Below are 20,509 nucleotides of genomic sequence, written 5' to 3'. Positions count from 1 at the left end.
AGTTCTGAGTTTAGGTTTAAAATATGGAAGTAATCTTCCCCAAAGACCTCATGCTCCTTTTTTTTGAAAACCATTTTTATTGTGAAAAGTCACAGAATAGTATAAAGAAGTACATACCTTCACCTAGATTTTCCATAGTCAGCATTTTGCCACATTTGCTTTATATATGTTTTTTCTATATGGATATATAAACAAACTTTTTTCTGTACAATTTAAAGGTAAGTTGCGGACTTGATGCTCTTTTATCCCGAAATATTTCAGTGTGTATTTCCTAAAAACATGGACAGTCTCTTGTATAACCAATATAAACGTCAAAATCAGGAAATTAGCACTGATTCCATACTGTTACCTATCTATATAGATCTTACTCCAATTTCACCCAGTAATGTCCTATATGGGAAAAGAAAAAAAATAAATAAAAAGGGGCCTAGGGGCTTCCCTGGTGGCGCAGTGGTTAAGAATCTGCCTGCCAATGCAGGGGACACGGGTTCGAGCCCTGGTCTGGGAGGATCCCACATGCCGCGGAGCAACTAAGCCCGTGAGCCACAACTACTGAGCCTGCGCGCCTGGAGCCTGTGCTCCACAACAAGAGAGGCCGCGATAGTGAGATGCCCGCGCACCGCGATGAAGAGTGGCCCCCGCTTGCCGCAACTAGAGAAAGCCCTCGCACAGAAACGAAGGCCCAACACAGCCAAAAATAAATAAATAAATTAAAAAAAAAAAAAAAGGGGGGCCTAGACCCAATCTTGGATCTCATGTGACATTTAGTTATCTCTTTAGTCTCCTCATTTTGTCCTTGTCTTTCATAAACTTGACATTCATGAAGGTACAGGTGGTTTATTTTGTAGAAGATAGTATCTCAGTTTGGGTTTCTTTGATGTGTTCTCATGATTGGATTTAGGTTGTGCATTTTTGGCAGGAATATCACAGAAGTGATACTGTGTCCTTTTCAGTGCGTCATGTCAGAAGTCACATGATGTCTTTTGCTGGAGATGTTTAACTTTGATCACTTGGTTCAGGTGGTGCCTGCCCATTTTCTCTTGCAGAGTTATTCCCCCCCACCCCCATCTCCCCATCATAATTGTTATTATACGTACAGTTGACCCTTGAACAACGTTGGTAGGGGCACCAACCCTCCATGCAGTCCAAGTCTAACTTCATAGCTGGCCCTCCATATTCGTGGTTCCACATCCATGGATTCAGCCAACGGCAGATCATGTAGTACTATAGCACGTATTTAGTTAAAATATTCCGGGTATAAGTGGGCACTCACATTTCAAACCTGTGTTGTCCAAGGGTCAACTGTATCTTGTAGAGAGATATTTTACGACTGTGGAAATATCCTGTTTTCTCACCAGATTTTCACCTAGTATTTAAGCGTCCTTGATGATTTTTGACTGAAATGATCATTACTTATGATGTTTGCCAAATGGTCCCGTATTTCGGATTTTTAACTCTTGAATTAACTGTTGTTATGTGCTGAATGCTAAAGTAGCTCTCAAGCTCGCGTACATATATGTCCTAACGAATTTGAGGCTCAATTATTTGTATGGCATTTTTTTTTTCCTTTGCCATGTTTTTTCTTAAAGACAATTTTTTAAGAGCAGCTTCAGGTTCACAGCAAAATCAAGAGGAAGGTGCGGAGATCTTCCTGTACCCTCTGCCCTCGCACAGGCAGTCTTCCCTGTTATCAAGGTCCCCCACCAGAGTGGCACATTTGTTACAATGGATGGACCTACCTTGACACATCAGCATCATCCAAAGTAGATAGTCTACATTAGGGTTTACTCTTTGGACAAAGGTATAATGACATGTATCCATCATTATAGTATCATTCAGAGTATTTTCACTGCCCTAAACATCCTCCGCGCTCTGCCTGCTCATTCCTCCCCTGCCCTGCCACCAACCTCGTGCCTTAACCCCTGGCTCATAGGGCTTTTTTACGCTTTGCCCATCTTTTGACTGGGTCGTTGTCAAATTAGAAGTTAATAACTTGCCCTTTATAAGACATTTTTTTCCTAATTTGTTTAATATCTTGGTTAAGAGCATACGCTCCGTGGCCAGATGGTCTACATTTAGACTCCATGTCTACTGCTTACTGTCTGCATAACCTTGGGCAAGTTATAAAATCTCTCAGTGTCTCACACTTTCCTCATCAGTAAAATGGGGGTAATATTATCTACCTTCTAGAGTTACTATGAGAATTAAATGACTTAACATATAAAGTTATTGGATACTCAGCAAATGTTGAATTAATAAAAATAGTTTATTTTCATAAAAGATTTAACTGGAAATATTGATATTGGTAGTTAATATGGATCAGTCCCTAATTTAGATAATATTTTAGTTATCTGTGGTTTGGGAGATCATACTCCAAGGTTTATTTTCTTTATCTTGATTAATAAATTGGCAGTGAGGGTAACAGCCCAAGTGAATGCAACCAAGCCATTGGGTATAGCATGACACAAGAAATAAGTAACATGATTACTTTTAATATTTTAATACCTTGATAAATATTCATTTTCATTTTCCTATTTAATTAACTTAAATTTCTGTTTTTTCATATTTATTTTTGAGGTACTGACCAAAGAGCAGATTTGTACTTGGAAGGAAAAGACCAGCTTGGGGGTTGGTTTCAGTCTTCCTTATTAACAAGTGTGGCAGCAAGGAATAAATCACCTTTTAAGTAAGTATTACACCTGAGCTAAACAAGTCAGCACACGGTTGAGTATTTCTACTTAATACTCGCCAGTGTGTGAAGAAGCACTGTGCTGAATAATATATATATGATAAAACACTGCCCTTAATTAGCTTACAGTCTGCAGTCTCGGGAGAGAAATAGGTTTGAAGTAAAAAAAAAAAAAAAAAAAGAGAGACAAAAACAGAGCAGCAATACAGAGAAGCCTTGTCACTCCGATACAGATCATAATTCCTAGAAGAGATAAAACCGGCATTGACTGGAGTAGGGAGAAACCCACACGGATGGATGTGGAGAAGGATATTCTAGCTTGACTGAAGACAGCCTCAGTCAGATATCCTTACATTTGTAATTTCCACAAGTGGCTAATGGATGGAAATATTTCTTCAGTGAATTTTATTAAATTAGGGATTCTTATTTAGCTACAGAGAATAGCTTTTCCTTATTCAAATATGTGAATAGAGGTTCTAATCAGAAAGATTCTTAAATAGCTTAAGATTTTTGCTATCTTACAATGAAAACCCATCTCACAATTTGCATGTTTTATGTTTCTTGTATAACATGCTTTTAAAAGTCAATAGAACAGCAGATATATTTCTCTCAAATTGTCCTTTTGAAGATAATTTTGTGGTGATAATTTTTTCTTTAAGACATACTTTTTCCTGGTTAGTTTTAATGATCAAAGTCAGTACATAATAGATGCTCAGGAGATAACTGTTTAGTGAATGTAAACATAAAAATTTGTTTGTGTAGCAGTAGAGAGCTTACTATTTAACTATCAGGATAAATAAGTAGCTGAGAATCAGGCTTTGAAGAAAAGTTTTCATACATAATTTGTCAAGAAAAATGATTTTTATGTCAAACTAAGTTACTCTTTTTAAGCTGTGAGTCATCTTCAAAAAGACCATCATCATTGTGTTCATTATTATAATAGCTAATTTGTCTTCTTAGGACAGTGGTTGTTCATGGATTTACCCTTGGAGAAAAGGGAGAAAAGATGTCCAAGTCTCTCGGGAATGTCATTGATCCTGATGTTGTCATCAATGGAGGACAAGTAGGTGGTTCCCTAAAAATTCATTTTATTTTTGTTTTAAGGCTAAGTTGGCAGCCAGAACCCTTAATATAGTTACTTCAATGTAAAAAAAAAAAAAAAAAAAAACCTCACAAAACTATCTTTTATACTAATAGCAAATGCTTTACCATGTTTTAAATCTAGACTCTTAAATGATATGTGATTTTTTTTCTTTTTTGAAAAAGGGCAGGGTTGGGATTGTGGCCCTTTTGACTCATTTCAGGTCTGAATCTCCAGTTAGGTCCTGAGCCATGCTATCCCTCTTTTAATTGTCTGAACTTTAAAACTTTATAAACTGTAGTTTTACAGTTAAACAGAAACAGTATAGGAAAAAAATTAGATCGCATCTTCTAAATGCATGTTTCAGGGAATTCCCTGGAGGCCCCGTGGTTAGGACTTGATGCTTTCCCCATAGGGGCCCAGGTTCGATCCCTGGTCGGGGGACTGAGATCCCACAAGCCGCGCAGCCATAAATAAATGAATGAATGAATGATTGAATGTTTTATTATTATATTCTTGGAAATGATACACTTTAAAGCAGGTCATTAATGAACATCAATCTGGGGTTGCTGATACTTTGCTTTGTTTTGGAGTTGCTTTCAGAAAAGAAATCCCTTCTCTGTTATTTTACTCCCTTGGCTTTTTACTGCCTTTCTAGTGTCCAGTAATCAATTCTCTTTGTCGGAGTAGCTTGGGAATATTGAGAGGGAAAAGCAATCCTTCCCCTCCCCCGGCCGGCTCCCCCATCACAGACGCATCCGGGGCAGTACTCTGTCCACCTGCTGTCGTGGCTGTTTACGGACATGACAGGAAGCCACTGAACGAGACTGCAGGCCGAACTCTCCCTTCTTCCAGTTTTGTTGTTGTTTTAGATTCAGCCTGATCTCTGAGATCGTCAGCCCTTGTTTCATTACAGTACAGGTATATTTGTGCTTGCATTTTGCTCAAACGTTTCTGAATAGGAGTCTTACCTAAAGCCTCTGTTCACCAAATTGTAATCGAAAGCCATTTATATGTTTATATGTATTTTTCCCTCAATGAAAAGGATCAAAGCAAAGAGCCTCCCTATGGTGCTGATGTCCTTCGCTGGTGGGTCGCTGAGTCCAACGTCTTCACGGAAGTGATAATTAGTCCATCTGTACTGAATGCTGCCAGAGATGACATTAGCAAGGTCAGAGTCACTACTCTTTCTATTATGTACTATTCCCGAATGAAAAGTTTACTGAGTCGTTGTTAAAAAAAAATGAGGCACATTTTTGTTGGCACTTAACAGCTGAGTGAAAATGAGTTCTCCACGTGTTATGAGCTTTTAAAAATATCCTGTGCTAATTTATTTGTTTAAAAATATAAGTAGTAATGCTGATAATTTTATACACTGTCTTTTTATATTTTATTTTAATATAATATGAAATTATACTAATTTTGTATACTTTTTATGTGCTCAATGACTACACATTTATTCCATTTATTTTTACCTACACAACATTCTTACTGACACAGATGAACAAACTTGGGCCACTGAAAGGTGATTTGCCCTTAGATTTTAAAGAAATATAATGAAAATTCAGTTTTTATGTATAAAGTACAGTGGTTGTTTCTGCAACTGAGCTTTTGAAATGAGAGTTGGTTTTCTGCATTTGTAGTCTTATTATAGGAATGATATAAAGTATCCCATTAAGAAAGTAACATGAGTTGGATAAAAATTATAGAGAAAGAAAATAAGTTTTCAGTAATAATTGAAGGACTCATATATTTTTTTCCTCAATATTTATAGCTTAGGAATACACTCCGCTTTCTTTTGGGAAATGTGGCTGGTTTCAACCCTGAAACCGATTCTATCCCTGTTAACAATATGTGTGTCATAGACCAGTATATGCTACACTTACTGCAGGATTTAGCAAACAAGGTAAGTATGCATTCATAAGCTTTTGGAAATAGCACAGTTGTATGTTGAAATTTGGGTTGTACACGAGTGGAACAAACCTTGTTAGGAATAGTATCTAAAAGCACTAAAAAAAGTTATACTTGATAAATTCCACATGGTCCTAGGTTGATTAGGTATGAAGTCTTATGATTTCTCTCCTGGTCTCTCAAAAGGCTAGAGGAGTACCTGGTGGCAGCAGTAGGCCCAGGCCTCCCCTCAGACCACATTTTTCTCTTGAAATCAGTTCCATGTATTTCTTTAATAGGAAGGAATAAAATAGAGTTGTACTTTATTTAACTGTAGAGGTATAGAAATATATATCTCAAAAGTATAGAAATAACTGAAATGATGATTCCTATGTCTTATAAGATATCCTCTCATATATAATAAACACAAATATTTTGTGTTTTCTCAAAAATTGGAATTGCTTCCACATACCCGTAAGAGTCGTACATGCAGATTTTTGCCCAGTTTTACTTTTCAGGCATAAATGAAGGAACATTGGTAACTTAAACTCTTTGCTGTTTTAAAATAGTGTGGCTTCATCATTTAAAACGTGATCTTTTCATTTGATGTGTGTTCTTTTGTAGTTTTCAGGGTAGACTACTCAGTGTTTTCTGAGGATAGTGACTTTCATATCCAGAAATTACATTTTAAAGATCCTTAACTGCTCTTGAGTTTTGCCTGTTTTGTATTTGTCTGCCTTTGAAACATAGTTTGAAAAGGAACATCCTTTCTCATGATGACTTGCATTTTTATTTGCTTATCCCAGCTTCCAAATTTATTTTGGCTTTGTTCCCTAGATTACCGATTCATATAAGCAATATGACTTTGGAAAAGTTGTTCGGCTATTACGAGCATTTTATACCAGAGAACTCTCCAACTTTTATTTCAGCGTAATCAAAGATAGGTAGGTATGACTGAATATTGAAATACTCAACAAACACTGCTTGAACGTCTACTCTGCTTGGCAAATGTTGGAAAGCAGAGGCGAGCAAGAGGGGCTGCCCTGTACCATTATTAAGAAGTTGGGTTCTTGAGTCAAGTCTGATTAGGAAGTTTCATCCTGTCACTTACTAGCTTTATGAGCTGAGGCAACTTATCCTATAATCTCAGTTTTTTAATCTGTAAAATGGTGATGATAATACCTGTCTCAGAATGTGGAAATGAAAAGATACAATATAAGTAACGTGCTGAATGCTGTGTTTGACAGAGTCAGTGCTCAGTAAGTACTAGCTGTGAATGTGAGGTAATGAACACGGTGCTTGTCCTCAGGAGTTTGCTGATCTTGAGGGGGGTATTTCTCAGAGAGAAGTATTCAGGCAATTATTAATATAATGACATTGTGAAACATCAGCGATGCCCTCTTAGAAGCAGGCTTGGTGCGGTCTTCACGTTTTGCTCCAGAATGCAGGCGACACGGTGTGACTCTTACGTGTGACAGTAACTGAGCCAGTGTGAGGTGTCAGCCCCAATCTGTCAGCACCTCAGGGACCTTCCCCTGGGACTGTAACTCCCAGCCCTTCCCTTGACACACCGATAGGGTCACAGGCGTGGGGAGTCACATTTTCAATACCATCAACTCACTTATTAATTTTCCTTTAACACAGTTGTCTAGATTCTAGCTATTATCAATCGGAAAAACAGAACTGGACATAGTGTAGGTATGAGAGTTTTTGAGGATGTGGGCACACTTGGAAGGCATAGAAGATGTTATCAAAAAAGTTGTATGATGGAATATTTTATCCTTTAATTAGAAGACGTTGGAGCCATAGGCTTAGGCACTGTCAGAATGAACTCAGCCTGAGGCAGATCCCATCTTGGCAGTCATCGTGTACAAAGTGTTGCCAACCGCTCAATAAGTTTTTCTTGAACAGGCTTTATTGTGAAAATGCAGATGATCCCAAACGACGCTCTTGTCAGACTGCATTAGCCGAAATTTTGGATGTAATGGTTCGTTCTTTTGCTCCCATTCTTCCTCACTTGGCTGAAGAGGTATTCCAGTACATACCTTACCTCAAAGGTAAGAAATACTTGATTTGTTCTCTGAATGAGAAAGACCCTGGCTGAGGGTGCAGCTTCTCATTTTATCTACTTCACATAAGAGGCACTTATTCATCTACAGTGACTGTTTTGTGGCATGGTGCATCTCGATCATTTAGTAGTTTCTGCACCTGTGTGTGGAGAAGGATGAATTTCAGCGTGGTCTTCATGCCACCTTAAAATGCTTTCTGAAATGTATTAGCAGCTTGATTATACTGAGAAATCACTTTTCTTAAATACCTTTATAAATGTCTGTCAGAAATATATTTTAGGCTTTTACTAAAACAAAGTATAGTGCCTGTTAGTGAATATTTTTATAATAGTTTTTTCTGTCTGGTTGTATTAAGCTTACAGAAAATTAGAAACTATAGAATTTTAGAAAGAGGACAAAAGTCACTCATGATCTTACTTATAACCCAGAGACAACTACTGTAATATTGGGATATTTCTATTTTATTTTCTTCTAGGCATCCTTTGAGATCTCACTGTATGTCTTTATCCTTTGTTTACATTTCCAAATGTTGATATAAATGTTTGGTAAGCATTTAGGATGGCTCCGTGCTAACTGTCATAAATAACAATTCTTATTTTCCATACATAGTAAATAATGGTTTGAGCTTTATATACACTTTAAAATACATGTAAATTGGTTAACTTTTTTTTTTTTTTAAGACCCCAAGAGTGTTTTTCGTACTGGCTGGATTAGAACCAGTTCTGTCTGGAAGAAGCCGGGGCTGGAGGAAGCAGTGGAGAGTGCGTGTGCGATGAGAGACTCGTTTCTCGGAAGCATCCCTGGCAGAAATGCCGCTGAGTACGAGGTCATCATTGTGATTGAGCCGGGACTGCTTTTTGAGATAATAGAAGTAAGCAGCAATTTGTTCCTTTTGAAATGGTGTTCATATCATACAGCTTCATGTGAAATTTAGTTTTAAAAAATCTCAGTGTAAATAATATATTTTTAAAAATTTATAAATTAGGATTTCTGTCTTCTAATCCTAGTATTAATCACTGATTCTTTGTTTCTGACTTCTCTGTGCTTCCTTTTTCTTCTCTTATGAAACATGTACTGTTGCTACTTATTTTTTATAGGTTGGGATGGGAAGGTGTAATAAAGTTCTATTTGAAATGTAAGCCCTCAGGGCTAATTAGACAATATGGCAGTCGTATCAGAATACACAAAAATCGGGAGCTTTCAGAATTTTGTCCATCTGGACCAGATTCAGAACAAATCCAAAAAAATATTTTTTATCTTTTTCTCATGAGATCTGAAGAAAATTCATTTGCTCCAGCAAATTATCATGTGATCTCAAAGCATTCATCCTATTTTTTAATTTTCAAAAGGGCCATCAGAAGTTTCTTCTTGGGATTCTTAGGGGTTGATTGGTCAGACTGACTTATAGCTTAACATAGACTCAAGATTTTTCTCTAGTTTTAACGTTTGAGAAGAAAATTGGGAGTGAATATGTTTTTTAAAAAAGTTTTACTGGTATCATAATTTACTAAAAAATGACCATATCATTTGGTTGCAACTTCAGTGTAAATTTTTAATAATATAATTAAATTGATTGAGATTTGAGGCTTGAAATAGCTAGTAGGTATAAGACTGTTGATCAGATAACAGAATTTTGATAAGATGTTCACATTTTAAAATTTACCAGTTGGGAAGCTGATGACTTCATTTTATGAGCCAGGAAACTGAGCCCCATTGAAGCTGTGGCCTGGCTGGGGCCACACAGCCTAGCACTGGGCTTTTCCCCTACATGTCCTGTTTCCTTTGACTTCATTAGTTCTGAGTAATAAGCTGAAAACAGCACAGCTTGTTTGGATCATTTATATTGGAAAAAAAATACTTTCGGATTTTCAAAAATGTGAATGTATTTTCCTTAGGAATTACACTAACTAGCTGTCTAATGGAGTCCTGGATCTATCAATTACTAACTGTATGAATTTGTTAAAACCAAATTAATCTCTGAATCTCCTCTTTTCTCATGAGCTGATTTTTTTTTCCTTAAGGAATTTTGTATTACTTAGCTCACACACTCGTTTTGAAGATGGAAATTACAACAGAAAATGTTAAGAGTGCTTATCAGATATCCCGATTGTGTGCTTCAGAAGAGCTCTGTGCATTATTCAGATTGCCACCATTGGTCTACACTGCTAAAAGCAGATCCTTGTTTAGATAGTATCTTAACCCGTCTCCTACTGTAGGAAGCATGATACAGGGAAGAAGTATGGGCTCTGAGGTGGACAGACCTGGGCCGGAACTGCAGCTGCACCATTTACGGGTCAGGACCGCCTGGCAAGTTAACCTCTCTGAGCAAGCTTCCTCACTTGTAAAATGGGGATAAAAAACACTGTAGCTGTTTTGTGATCATTACAAATACTGCATGGACATTTAGCATCTAGCAAAGTGAAGTGCCTGGCTTACAGTGTATTCTCAGTCAATACTATTGATTAGAAGTTTTTAGTTATAATCTTTTATACTAGTAAGAATTGATTTAGTTAATAGTATTAGCTCGGGGCTTCCCTGGTGGCGCAGTGGTTGAGAATCTGCCTGCCAATGCAGGGGACACGGGTTCGAGCCCCGGTCTGGGAAGATCCCACATGCCGCGGAGCAACTGGGCCCGTGAGCCACAACTACTGAGCCTGCGCGTCTGGAGCCTGTGCTCCGCAAAACAAGAGAGGCCGCGACAGTGAGAGGCCCGCGCACCGCGATGAAGAGTGGTCCCCACTCGCCGCAACTGGAGAAAGCCCTCGCACAGAAACGAAGACTCAACACAGTCATAAATAAATAAATAAAAGAACGTGAATTTCTTTAAAAAAAAAAAAAAAATAGTATTAGCTCAGGAGGTAATGGTCCCAAAGGGTTCCTCACCAAACACAAGAACTTGCAGCATCTCTTTTTATAACCTGTTTATGGTAACAGCTTAATTTAGATAGACAGTAACTTGCAAATGCTCGTGCCCAGATGCTACAGGCTGAGGAGACTTCCAGCACCTCTCAGCTGAATGAATTAATGATGGCGTCCCAGACAACTCTGCTCTCTCAGGAACCACGAGCAGTAGCTGCAGATGTAACCGAGCTTAAAGGGACATTTCTAATCAACCTAGAAGGTAAGAAGGAGGTGACAGTAACACTGCTGTCTGGGGAACTGAATGATAATTGTAGGTCATCTCCAGCTTTGCACTGGACTACTTGTATTCTAAAGGCACATATACACTTGGACTACGGTTTTCTATGGAAGCAGTGTCAACAGTGGCCAGGTTTCTAAACTACCTCTCAAAGTGCCGCACCTGCCGATCTTGGGAACACAGGGGTAGCGGGAGGAGAGGGAATAAGTCACTGTCACTGCATGTGAAGTCAGTCTACCTTACTTCGCTTGGCTTTTGTGCCCCTGTCCTTTGATACTTAGTCCTGCCCAGCCCTGCTACCCTTCTCCACTGTTGAGTCTAAAACTTCTGACTGTGCTCCCCCCAAATTACAGTACTGTGTAGCCACTGTTAATGAAGAATCAAGGAAGAAGTTTTATTGAACTCATTCCCACATTGATACCTCATAAGCATTTTGTAGTTATTTGTTTGATTGATAGGGGATTTTGTCAACTTAATTCATTCTCGTTGATGGAAAGGAGGCCGAGTAATGTTAACAGAGAAAAACATGCAGATATTTTGGGGAAAGTGATGCTGTCTGTGTTTTTCATAATAGCTTTTAGGTGCCAGCAGCAGGTGGGAGGCATCAGCTGAAATCTGAGGCCTGGCAGCATTGACCACGTAGTAGATTCTCGCTTAATGTGCTTGTCAAAATGTTGATCTACATTCTCTGTGCAATGACTAGAAAATAATTTACTTCCTTTACTGTACGTTACCAGTCTGAGGTCTACTCATTGTGGAGAAGTTTTTGTTTCCTTTTGTCCAAACCAAGAAGTTTAATGTGGGGACACTGCCACTGTCAGTCTAATTTGGCTCTTTTTAAAATTCTTAATCCAGTATGTAGCTGGAGAGGCAGTGTAATTTATCACAACTGTACCCAGATGAAGAGCTAGAAGGCCTGCTCTGCCTGAGTAGATGCAGAACTCAGTGACCTGTGGAAAAATCAGCCTCTCAGGGTCTCAGATTCCTCGTCTCTCCCCAGTCAGTCAGGTTGTATGCGTCCACGGTCTTGGCTGTTTATGTACAAATATGCAAATGAGGCAGTATTTTCCAAGGCAGGAAGGAGGAAGCTTTGAAAAAGCACCTGCCAACCAATTAAAAAATAGAGAGTTGTACAAGTTCAGTGGCCTATCAAAAATACTCCTCACGTGTTTTTCTTTCATAGGTGGTGATATTCGTGAAGAGTCTTCATATAAAGTAATTGTCATGCGAACTACCAAGGAAAAATGCCCTCGCTGTTGGAAGTACACTGCTGAGTCATCAGACACACTCTGTCCGCGATGCGCAGAAGTTGTGAGAGGGAAGTAATACCTCACTGTGTGTTGAGGGCTTTCTGAGCAAGAACTTCCTGATGGGACTGCCTCGGGGCTTAGGTGGATTGTTCACAGCACTGGAAAGAAATCCAAGATTTAGGTAATGAGTGGAAGAGTAAATGGTAGAGGATGAGAGAGTTATAGCTACAAGTTTTTTCTGTAACTAAATAAAAAATAATGTGTATATATACACGTGGAAAAATATACCTATGCAGATGGGTCCATAATGGACTTCCTCAGAACAGACACTGAAAATGCTTGCCTACAAATGTGGCTCAGCTGAAAATGTTTTATATTCTACCAATCTTCTGGACTCAGTATTTAAGTTCTATAATGTCTAAAAATAAAGGCACCTGGGAAATTACTGACTGATGGTGGTGCAAAAGTTGTGAATATCCAGTAAAAACCTGTGGTTTTGAAGGGGAATGGCAGAGGGGTGTCTCGCTTAAGAGATGACAAGGGTAATGTCACTCCGCCTTAACAGCACGCACCGGCCTTTTTAGAACAGCTAGTTTTGGGGTTGCCTCAGAAGGGAAGACATCACCAGGTTTGTTATTCTCCTGTAAGAGCGGAGAGTATCTTAATACTTACATTTATAAATGTTAAGGAAACAACATGAAAGCTGAAAATTTATTTCACTAATACACATAAAAGTTCATTACAATGAACAGACACAGAAAATAGCAGTATATACAGAATTTGACTACTTACAATACATTACAGTAGATAATAGGGCATTTTATAAACAATTCAGTACTGGATTAAAATCTTTCCAAGGATGGTTAATTCTGTTTAGCAGAAATATAGCAAATCCATTCCTGTCAGGGTGAGAGAGGGCCTGCACTGTTGCTATTGAGTACTTTAAAAATATTTGTCTCTTGTAAGTGAAATGAACCACAGCAACTGCTAAGTGAACTTATTATTCCATGCATGCTTAGTGTTATTAAATCTGAGTTTTCTGTGATTTTAAATTGTAATCAATTTTTTTTTAAAGAAAGCAATTTAAATTGAACAGTGTTTACTTTGACCTTAGTTTAATTTTTATAACAAAGTTGAAACACTTTTCTCCATACCTCATTTTTCTTTTTGCAAAAGCATGAACCATTTAGAAGCCTGGTGTGCTATATTCCTCTTCATCTGCATTTATCCTGTCTCTTCTAGTTCTACATCTAAATACAACCTGTAATGTAGAATTTATGATTATTTGAACGCTTTTGTTTTCCTTTGCATTATACAACAGAATTTAACAAGGTACAAAATGCCTATTTAATGTTCACGAGGAAAGGTGTATTGGGGGGGTGGTGGAAGTAGATCTAAGAAAACACTACTCACTGGTTATCGGTTTCCCACCAATAACTGCAGTATGTGCAACATAACCTGTTTCAGAAACTGTCCATTCTGTATAGTTATTTGTGGCTCTTTGTGGTTACACAATGCATACACAGGTATTTATTTTCCTTTCCTCTATCAGATTTATTTTAAAAGCCCTTAATGAAGTAGTAAAATATTTAACTGTTTTTAACCATACAACTGAGAATTCAATTTTTAAATTCTTTGAATGGCAAAGTTTAGGATTACAAATCTAACTAGACTCAATGATTTGTTATGGTTCTTGGAGCCATATTTCAGCTGATTAATATGCTCAACAACCCCCAAATTTGATTACATGTCCTACTAGAATAAGTTCAGCCAGTTTTATTATCTAAAATGCTTATTAGATACCCTCTCCCCCAAAAGTGATAATGGAATCAAAGTGACTGGTTTAATCTTTAAAAATGCCTGTAATTCCAAGTTTCTTTGACCAGCCTCCAAGATTCATAACTACTTTCAGAGTATTTAGAAAAGTCACAGAAAGAACTAATCTTTCAGAATACACACAAGTGACTATATAAAGCTAGACACGTTTACGAGAAATCATATAAATGTGTCTGGATGGGGCAGCAGAGATCCCAGCGGAGGCTGAGAGGCTAGACCAGCCCGAGGTCGTTTTCAGTGTTTCTGTCGCAGCGTGTGCCTCAATCAGACAGACATACAAGGCCCTCACCCCACGTCCTCAAGACATCTGAAAAATTAATCTTTCAAGATTTTATCGACAAATGAAACAGTAATTATTAAGTTTTAGACAGTTCTTATTTGGATGTGATCTCTTAGTTAAAAAGAATTTACATTGGGATATCCTCAAACATCAGACTTTTCCTTTATGTTCCTGATACAACGCCTCAAATCTGTACTATTGCGAGAGTTGGCTTCTTCCTAAGGAAGTGAAGAAACAAACTTGTGTCTCACAGCGAGTTGCTGTGAATAACAGCTGTGACCCAGGACGTGTCAGTACTCGTACTGTATGGCTACATTGCAGAGATTTACCATAATAAGTACTTGGTGTTACTGTACAGCTCAAAGCACTTCTTACAGAGTTTTGGTTAATTTGGTTTTAATCACCAAATGATTATTCAGCACTCGGACTGCTCTAGGCACTACAGGGTACAAAGTTAGTTGTATTCATCCTCTCAAGCCACCTGGGAGGTAGGTTCGCTGAAGCTGTAGTATCATCACTAAGCATTTTCTGTATTGTTCCTAAGAACAGGTAACATTACCAAATCCCGGAAGCAGACATCGCAGAACACTCGTAGGAAAAATAAAGTTGGACCTTAGATCTTTAGCATCTTTGCCCCTTTTTTTTAAACGTAAGTTTTACAAGATAATACATTTTTACAATTACCTGATGTGGATACAGCTTTGAATCTTGGCAAAAAGCAAATCTTAACTTGCATTTTAATTAATTTTGCTGTGTTGCTTGCATCTTAAGATTCTGTTTTGGCAAGAACAGCAGGTTAAGGGTTCTATTTAGTGTCCATTCTGATGAACATATGATCTTGAACCCATTATTCCTCCACAGGCAGGGTCATCGTCCTCTGATGGCAACAGCATAACCTCTGGGAAAGAAACCTGTCAGCATCCAGATCTCCAGGGGGCAGTGCCCCCAGTACGGGACCAAGCATGATAACAAAAGCATTTTCCCGACATTTGTTAAAAGGAAGTGGTGTATTTCTCTCATTTAACTGATGGGGACTATACATGAACACGTTTAAATTTAATTACAATAACGTTTTGAGTACGAAATATATAATGTTATAATAAGAACATAATCTGTAAATTATAACCAATTTTAAATAGCAAAGTTTAACAATAAAGCTACTTAAGTGCTTGAATTAAAAATAAACAGTAAAACATCTGCAAGAGGAATTAATAGTGTAATTGATACTTGCTCATATTTTATCATCAGTATTAACCAAAGGAGGGGAATTTAGCCAAGACTGCACTTTTTAAAAGTAATAATGTATTTTTATTTATTTTACAAAAGGAAAAAAACCATATTCCCTCCATAAAATTCCAGATCTTACTGTGTAAAATAACCATGCACTAATTCATATTATCGTCACACAATTTTAGACTGTTTACAGTAGATAAGTGTCATAAAGGAGGAATAGCTATGGCTTCCACAGCTTCCGTGAGGTGTAAGGCTAAGCTGTACTGCCCGTGGTTTTCTGGTAAAAGCTCAATTACTTTATTTACTAGCTTAGCTGTTGTTGCAATTGGCACTTCTGTGTTTTGAAGATCCTGGGGGTTCTGCAAATGGGACACAAAAATAACCCGTCAGTTACATACAACTGAATCATCTTACTTGAACTTAAGAGTGAGCCAGAGAGTAATTTCCCAGTAAAAATGCTTTTCTTCAGAACTAAGTAGATTAAACTTAAAGTTTTCCTCTGTGAAAAACGCACATGAGAAGACACCCGGGGCCTGCCGACCCCTCCCACTGCCGGCACCTCCCACTGCCGGCACCTACCATGGCCTTCAGCCAGGTGCACAGCGTAGGCGGCAGCCTGGCGAGCAGCTCCAGCCCCTCTCTCGTCTGCGTGCGCAGCACCGCGTGCGCCAGCCGCTGCCCTATCAGCACCAGCAGCTGGGAGGCCAGGACCTCTTTGTCCTGAACCTGGAGGATGGCCTGTGGAGATGAACGTGAACAAACACGTGCAAAAGCTGACAGCTGTACTTACTTTAGGAGAGGCACCACCCGTGCCTAGTTCGGTGCCCAGGAGAGGCTACTTCATTTTTGAGGTATGGCCATTTACACAACCAAAATAAAGCCCAATTCAAACAGCATTTAAAACCCAAAGTTCTGCTCGTCACCTGACTTTCCTTCTCTTATCTCCTAATTTTTCAGTTCAGCATGACTACAGGAGTCATTTGCAAGCTTTAGGCAAAAGAAGGGATTGTATTAAATCATGTCGTGACTGCTTAAACCCTCTGATGGCTTCTGAATACACTTCAAATAACCACGGGCTATGAGACCTCCTGTGACCTGGTCCCTGACCTCAGACCTCGGCAGGCAAGCTCGTCCCCGCCTCAGGGCCTCTGTACTCCGTGTTCTTTCTGCCTCTGGCAATGTTCCCCGGGTTTTCTGAGAGGCTGGGCTGCTGCTTATCCCTGGGGGCTCAGCTCTCATGTCACCTCTGACCACCCTGTTATACTTCTGTTTATTCACATGGTCTTGTGAATTTTCTTCACAGCATTTACCACGCAGTACAGAACTGAGCGTGCTGCTCTGCTCCTACAAGTAGACTGTGGATTCTGAGCAAGGCACCCTGTCTGTTTTGTTTATGGCTCGGTCCCTCTGCGTAAAACAGGCCCGGCATACGGCAGGAGTTACACTAAACACTGACCAGAAACAGGAATCTGATTAGTTTTTTATCTTAATTCTGTTCAAGTTTTGTGCCTAGAAGTTCTAACAAAAGAAGGAAAAGCAAAAAGCTTTATTGGCGACTTTACTGATTCTTTACTCCAGCTATCAATTTTAAAACTTGAGCCCAAATGACATTTCACCGGGTGATGATTACCTCTTCTCCTAAGTGGTCAGCTCCATAGCTGTAGAGTTCCCCCACATAATGCCTCCTAACAACATCTTCACTAACTTGAAGGTGATGGGCCAGATCCAGGGCCAGCACTGGCCAATCTTGGTCTTTCCCAAAAAGAGTGGTCAGTGCCTCTTCTGAGGAGTCTTTGTCGTTCGTGACTGCATGTCGGGCCTGGACAGCTGCACTGACGACTTTCAATAAGAACTTGAAGATGGGGAAAGAAGGATAGCAACATCTTGTTAGTATGTTTCATTTAAAAATATGCAAATCCAAGTAATCGTGGACTTTACTGTCAATCACTGTGGCTTTTCCATTAAAATAGTTATCAAAAAAAGACACATAGGGCTTCCCTGGTGGCACAGTGGTTGAGAATCTGCCTGCCAATGCGGGGGACACGGGTTCGAGCCCTGGTCTGGGAAGATCCCACATGCCGCGGAGCAGCTGGGCCCGTGAGCCACAACTACTGAGCCTGCGCGTCTGGAGCCTGTGCTCCGCAACAAGAGAGGCCGCGATAGTGAAAGGCCCGCGCACCGTGATGAAGAGTGGCCCCCACTTGCCGCAACTAGAGAAAGCCCTCGCACAGAAACGAAGACCCAACACAGCCAAAAATAAAAATAAATAAATAAATAAAATTAAAAAAAAAAAACCACATAATTTAAAGGGAAGTTAACTCTCAAGAATACCTTAGAGGTGGTCATCCCAATAACTGTATAATTACCTGCTGTCGTACAGAAATAAAATTTGCATCCATTTCCCCACTAGGTAATAACTGAATTGAAGTTAGGTCTTTGAAAAATGCGTTCTTCCCCTAAAGAGAAAGAAGAGACCGAGAAAACTGATGAGTATGAACTGTTACTAGGAAGTGAAAAAAAGATTTAAAAACGAAGTCATTTAATCAAGAATAACTCTTTGATTTTTTTTTTGTCTTTGAACAGTAACACTTAATTCTATTCATTTAATTTTTATAACTATCATCTAGCGTGCGGCAGGCAGCCTTTAGGGTGGGCCGCAGTGGTCCCCTCCTCCTGGTACCCGTGCCTGTGTAATCCCATTCCCCTGCGGGGGTGCTGGTGACTCACTGCTAGGGGACAGAATTAGGCGGAGAGGAGGCACGCCACTTGCGAGATGAGGTAACAAAAGGGCTCCGCCCTGTGCCCTCGGAGCGCACGGTCACTCTCACTTGCTCGGAGGGCTGCTGTGCCGCGCGCTGCCCTACGGAGTCACGCGTGTGGCAAGGAACTGAATCCCGCTGGTAGCCGTGTAAGCCGGGAAGTGGGTCCCCAATCCCCACCCCGGTGGAGCCCTGAGGTGAGACTGCAGCCCTGGCTGACACCCCAGCTGCAGACTCGCGAGAGACCTGGGGCCAGAGCTACCTAACGACTCAAAAACATGCTACTCATTTGCTGTTTTCAGCCACTAAGTTTGGGGATCATTTGTTGTGCAATAATCGGTAACTAATACATAGTATATACTCTGCATCCTCTTAAAAACACTTGTTGAACTGTTTAAAAACATTTGTTTCAGAGAACAGATCTGTTTCCGAAGAGCCAAAAAGGAATTATCAGAAAATAGGATTTCAGAAGTCCCCAGGAAGGAAATGTAATACAGAGCAAAGAGCTGGAAGACCCAGGCTCTAGTCCCAGGCCCAACCCTTCCAAACAGGTCACCTTGGACAAATGACCCCACCATCCTGGGCTGCTGTTTTTTCAGGTCATGCCAGATATCACCTCAGGTACTTTCTAGACCTAATCTATGACTGCCGGTCAGCTGGTGTGACCGCCAAGTAGGGGGAAGCCACTCATCCTTCAGTGGTGAGAGATACCAGACTTCCAAGGGCAACCCACCGCATTTGGACATCACCGTTTGAAAGTGTTCCCACACACTCACCCACAGTCTGTTACTCTACAGTTTCTACCCGGAGGTCTTACATATAAGGGTCTATTCTACACCAGAGCCTTTGGATTGGGAGTATGTGTGCACATTTATTATTTACTACGTTCCAGACACGAAGCACTTCATGCCGAGTATGTCATTTAACCCTCATGACAACCATGAGGCAGGCACTAGAATCATCAGTGTCAGGCTAGGAGAACTGAACTCACTCTAGCCAGGAAACGGCAGAGGTGGGATTCCTCGGGCTCCACGTTTCCCCGTGGCAGGAAATATTAATAATATGCCAGGTCTCCTGCTCTCTCTCACTGCTGCCCAAATGGACGGTGCCTTTGGGAGAAGGAAGTGAGCTCTCGGCAGCGCCCTGCTGCCCCTTCTTCTGGGGCGCAGCCTCCCTGGGGGAGCGCCTGTCCTGGGCTCCCGGCGCCAGGAGCCCGACGGGAAGCCTGCAGGTGTCCGTCCGCGGGAGCCTTGGCTGTGCAAGAGCGGGACCATCGTTTACTGACACAAGCTGGGGTGGAGAAGCCAGTTGAGGCTGTGTTTTACGTACTGGCATGAAACTAATACAGCTGAATCTGTGTTTTGGGAAGAAAGCTCTGGCAGCATGCGACTGGGTGGAGGGAAACTGGAGGCTGCTGTCCCCCGCTAGGGGAGACGATGAGGCCTGAGCTCAGGCTACAGTGATGGAGAGGGACGGACAGAAAGGATTTAAGGAAGAACTGGTAAGAATGAACTTACAGTGACTGTGGGACTTGAAGAAGGGAACTGAGCTGGCTGTCTCCAAGGCTGCTAGTTTATGCCAGGGCACAGACAGTGACATCACTCATCAACTGACCAAGCCAGCGAACTCGGGGGGAACAGCAAGTGTAGGTAAAGGTAGGTGAGGGTAGAGAGAGATTTTAGGAAGGAGGTATCTGCAGTCCACAGCACATGCCAAGAGAGGCGTTCAGTAGAAATACACGCCCCAGACTCTGGGGACAGGTCAGGCCTGGAGACACACAAGAGGGAGAAAAGGAGTGTATCCAAGAAGAATGTGCAGAATGAGAAGGGCAGATGGCTGAGAGGGCAGAACCCTGGGACACCAATATTTAAGGTAACTCAGAACAGGGAGCCTGACGAGGAAGAGGGGACAGAGACCCCCAGGACGAAGAATCCTATACAAGACACACACAAAGGGCTGAACGACTTCTCTTCCATCAGCCAGTCCTGCTAGACCCTCAGCTCCGAGAGGCTCTGAAGTTCTCCGAGGATTACCTTGCTGTCAAAGAGGGAGAGTGGCTTGACGGCCTTCAGGGAGAACCTCATGACGGCGTACAGGAGGGCACACAGGGCGGAGTGGTGCTCCACCAGCGGGTAGTGGATGTGCCTCTGCTCCAGCGCCAGCTCCACGATGGAGACCGGCCCTTCCACGGCCAGCCAGGCGTCCTCCGCGTCCACGGCGGGCACTTGCATCTCATCCCGGCTGACGTCTGCCTGGGAGTTTTGACAAGGGAGAAGTAACAGT

General features: G+C 40.7%; 2 protein-coding genes across 3 annotated transcripts in view; one reads left to right on the top strand and one right to left on the bottom strand.

The window, feature by feature from the left end:
- IARS2 (isoleucyl-tRNA synthetase 2, mitochondrial) overlaps positions 1–12,563 on the top strand; it is a 77,006-nt gene extending 64,443 nt beyond the window's left edge. The window contains exons 15-23 of the mRNA XM_007172069.2: positions 2,578–2,686; positions 3,650–3,752; positions 4,816–4,941; positions 5,545–5,676; positions 6,498–6,604; positions 7,572–7,717; positions 8,410–8,600; positions 10,706–10,850; positions 12,052–12,563. Of these exons, the coding sequence (XP_007172131.2) occupies positions 2,578–2,686; positions 3,650–3,752; positions 4,816–4,941; positions 5,545–5,676; positions 6,498–6,604; positions 7,572–7,717; positions 8,410–8,600; positions 10,706–10,850; positions 12,052–12,194 (1,202 nt within the window). The 3' untranslated portion in view covers positions 12,195–12,563. The remainder of the gene's footprint in view (positions 1–2,577; positions 2,687–3,649; positions 3,753–4,815; positions 4,942–5,544; positions 5,677–6,497; positions 6,605–7,571; positions 7,718–8,409; positions 8,601–10,705; positions 10,851–12,051) is intronic.
- A 252-nt stretch (positions 12,564–12,815) lies between these two features.
- The window catches only part of RAB3GAP2 (RAB3 GTPase activating non-catalytic protein subunit 2), a 92,307-nt gene continuing 84,613 nt past the window's right edge, over positions 12,816–20,509 (bottom strand). Inside the window, exons 31-35 of one of the 2 annotated variants that reach the window (XM_007172066.3) lie at positions 20,260–20,478; positions 17,834–17,923; positions 17,098–17,319; positions 16,047–16,205; positions 12,816–15,826 (exon numbers count right to left, since the gene is read on the bottom strand). In XM_007172066.3, the coding sequence (XP_007172128.2) occupies positions 15,671–15,826; positions 16,047–16,205; positions 17,098–17,319; positions 17,834–17,923; positions 20,260–20,478 (846 nt within the window). In that variant the 3' untranslated portion in view covers positions 12,816–15,670. The remainder of the gene's footprint in view (positions 15,827–16,046; positions 16,206–17,097; positions 17,320–17,833; positions 17,924–20,259; positions 20,479–20,509) is intronic. The other variant, XM_007172067.3, reaches the window with a different exon arrangement.

Source organism: Balaenoptera acutorostrata, chromosome 1 (assembly GCF_949987535.1).
Source record: "Balaenoptera acutorostrata chromosome 1, mBalAcu1.1, whole genome shotgun sequence".
In the NCBI taxonomy this organism is placed as follows: Eukaryota; Metazoa; Chordata; class Mammalia; order Artiodactyla; family Balaenopteridae; genus Balaenoptera; species Balaenoptera acutorostrata.
The sequence above is the reverse complement of the archived record's forward strand: the minus strand, read 5'-3'. Positions and strand labels throughout refer to the sequence as shown.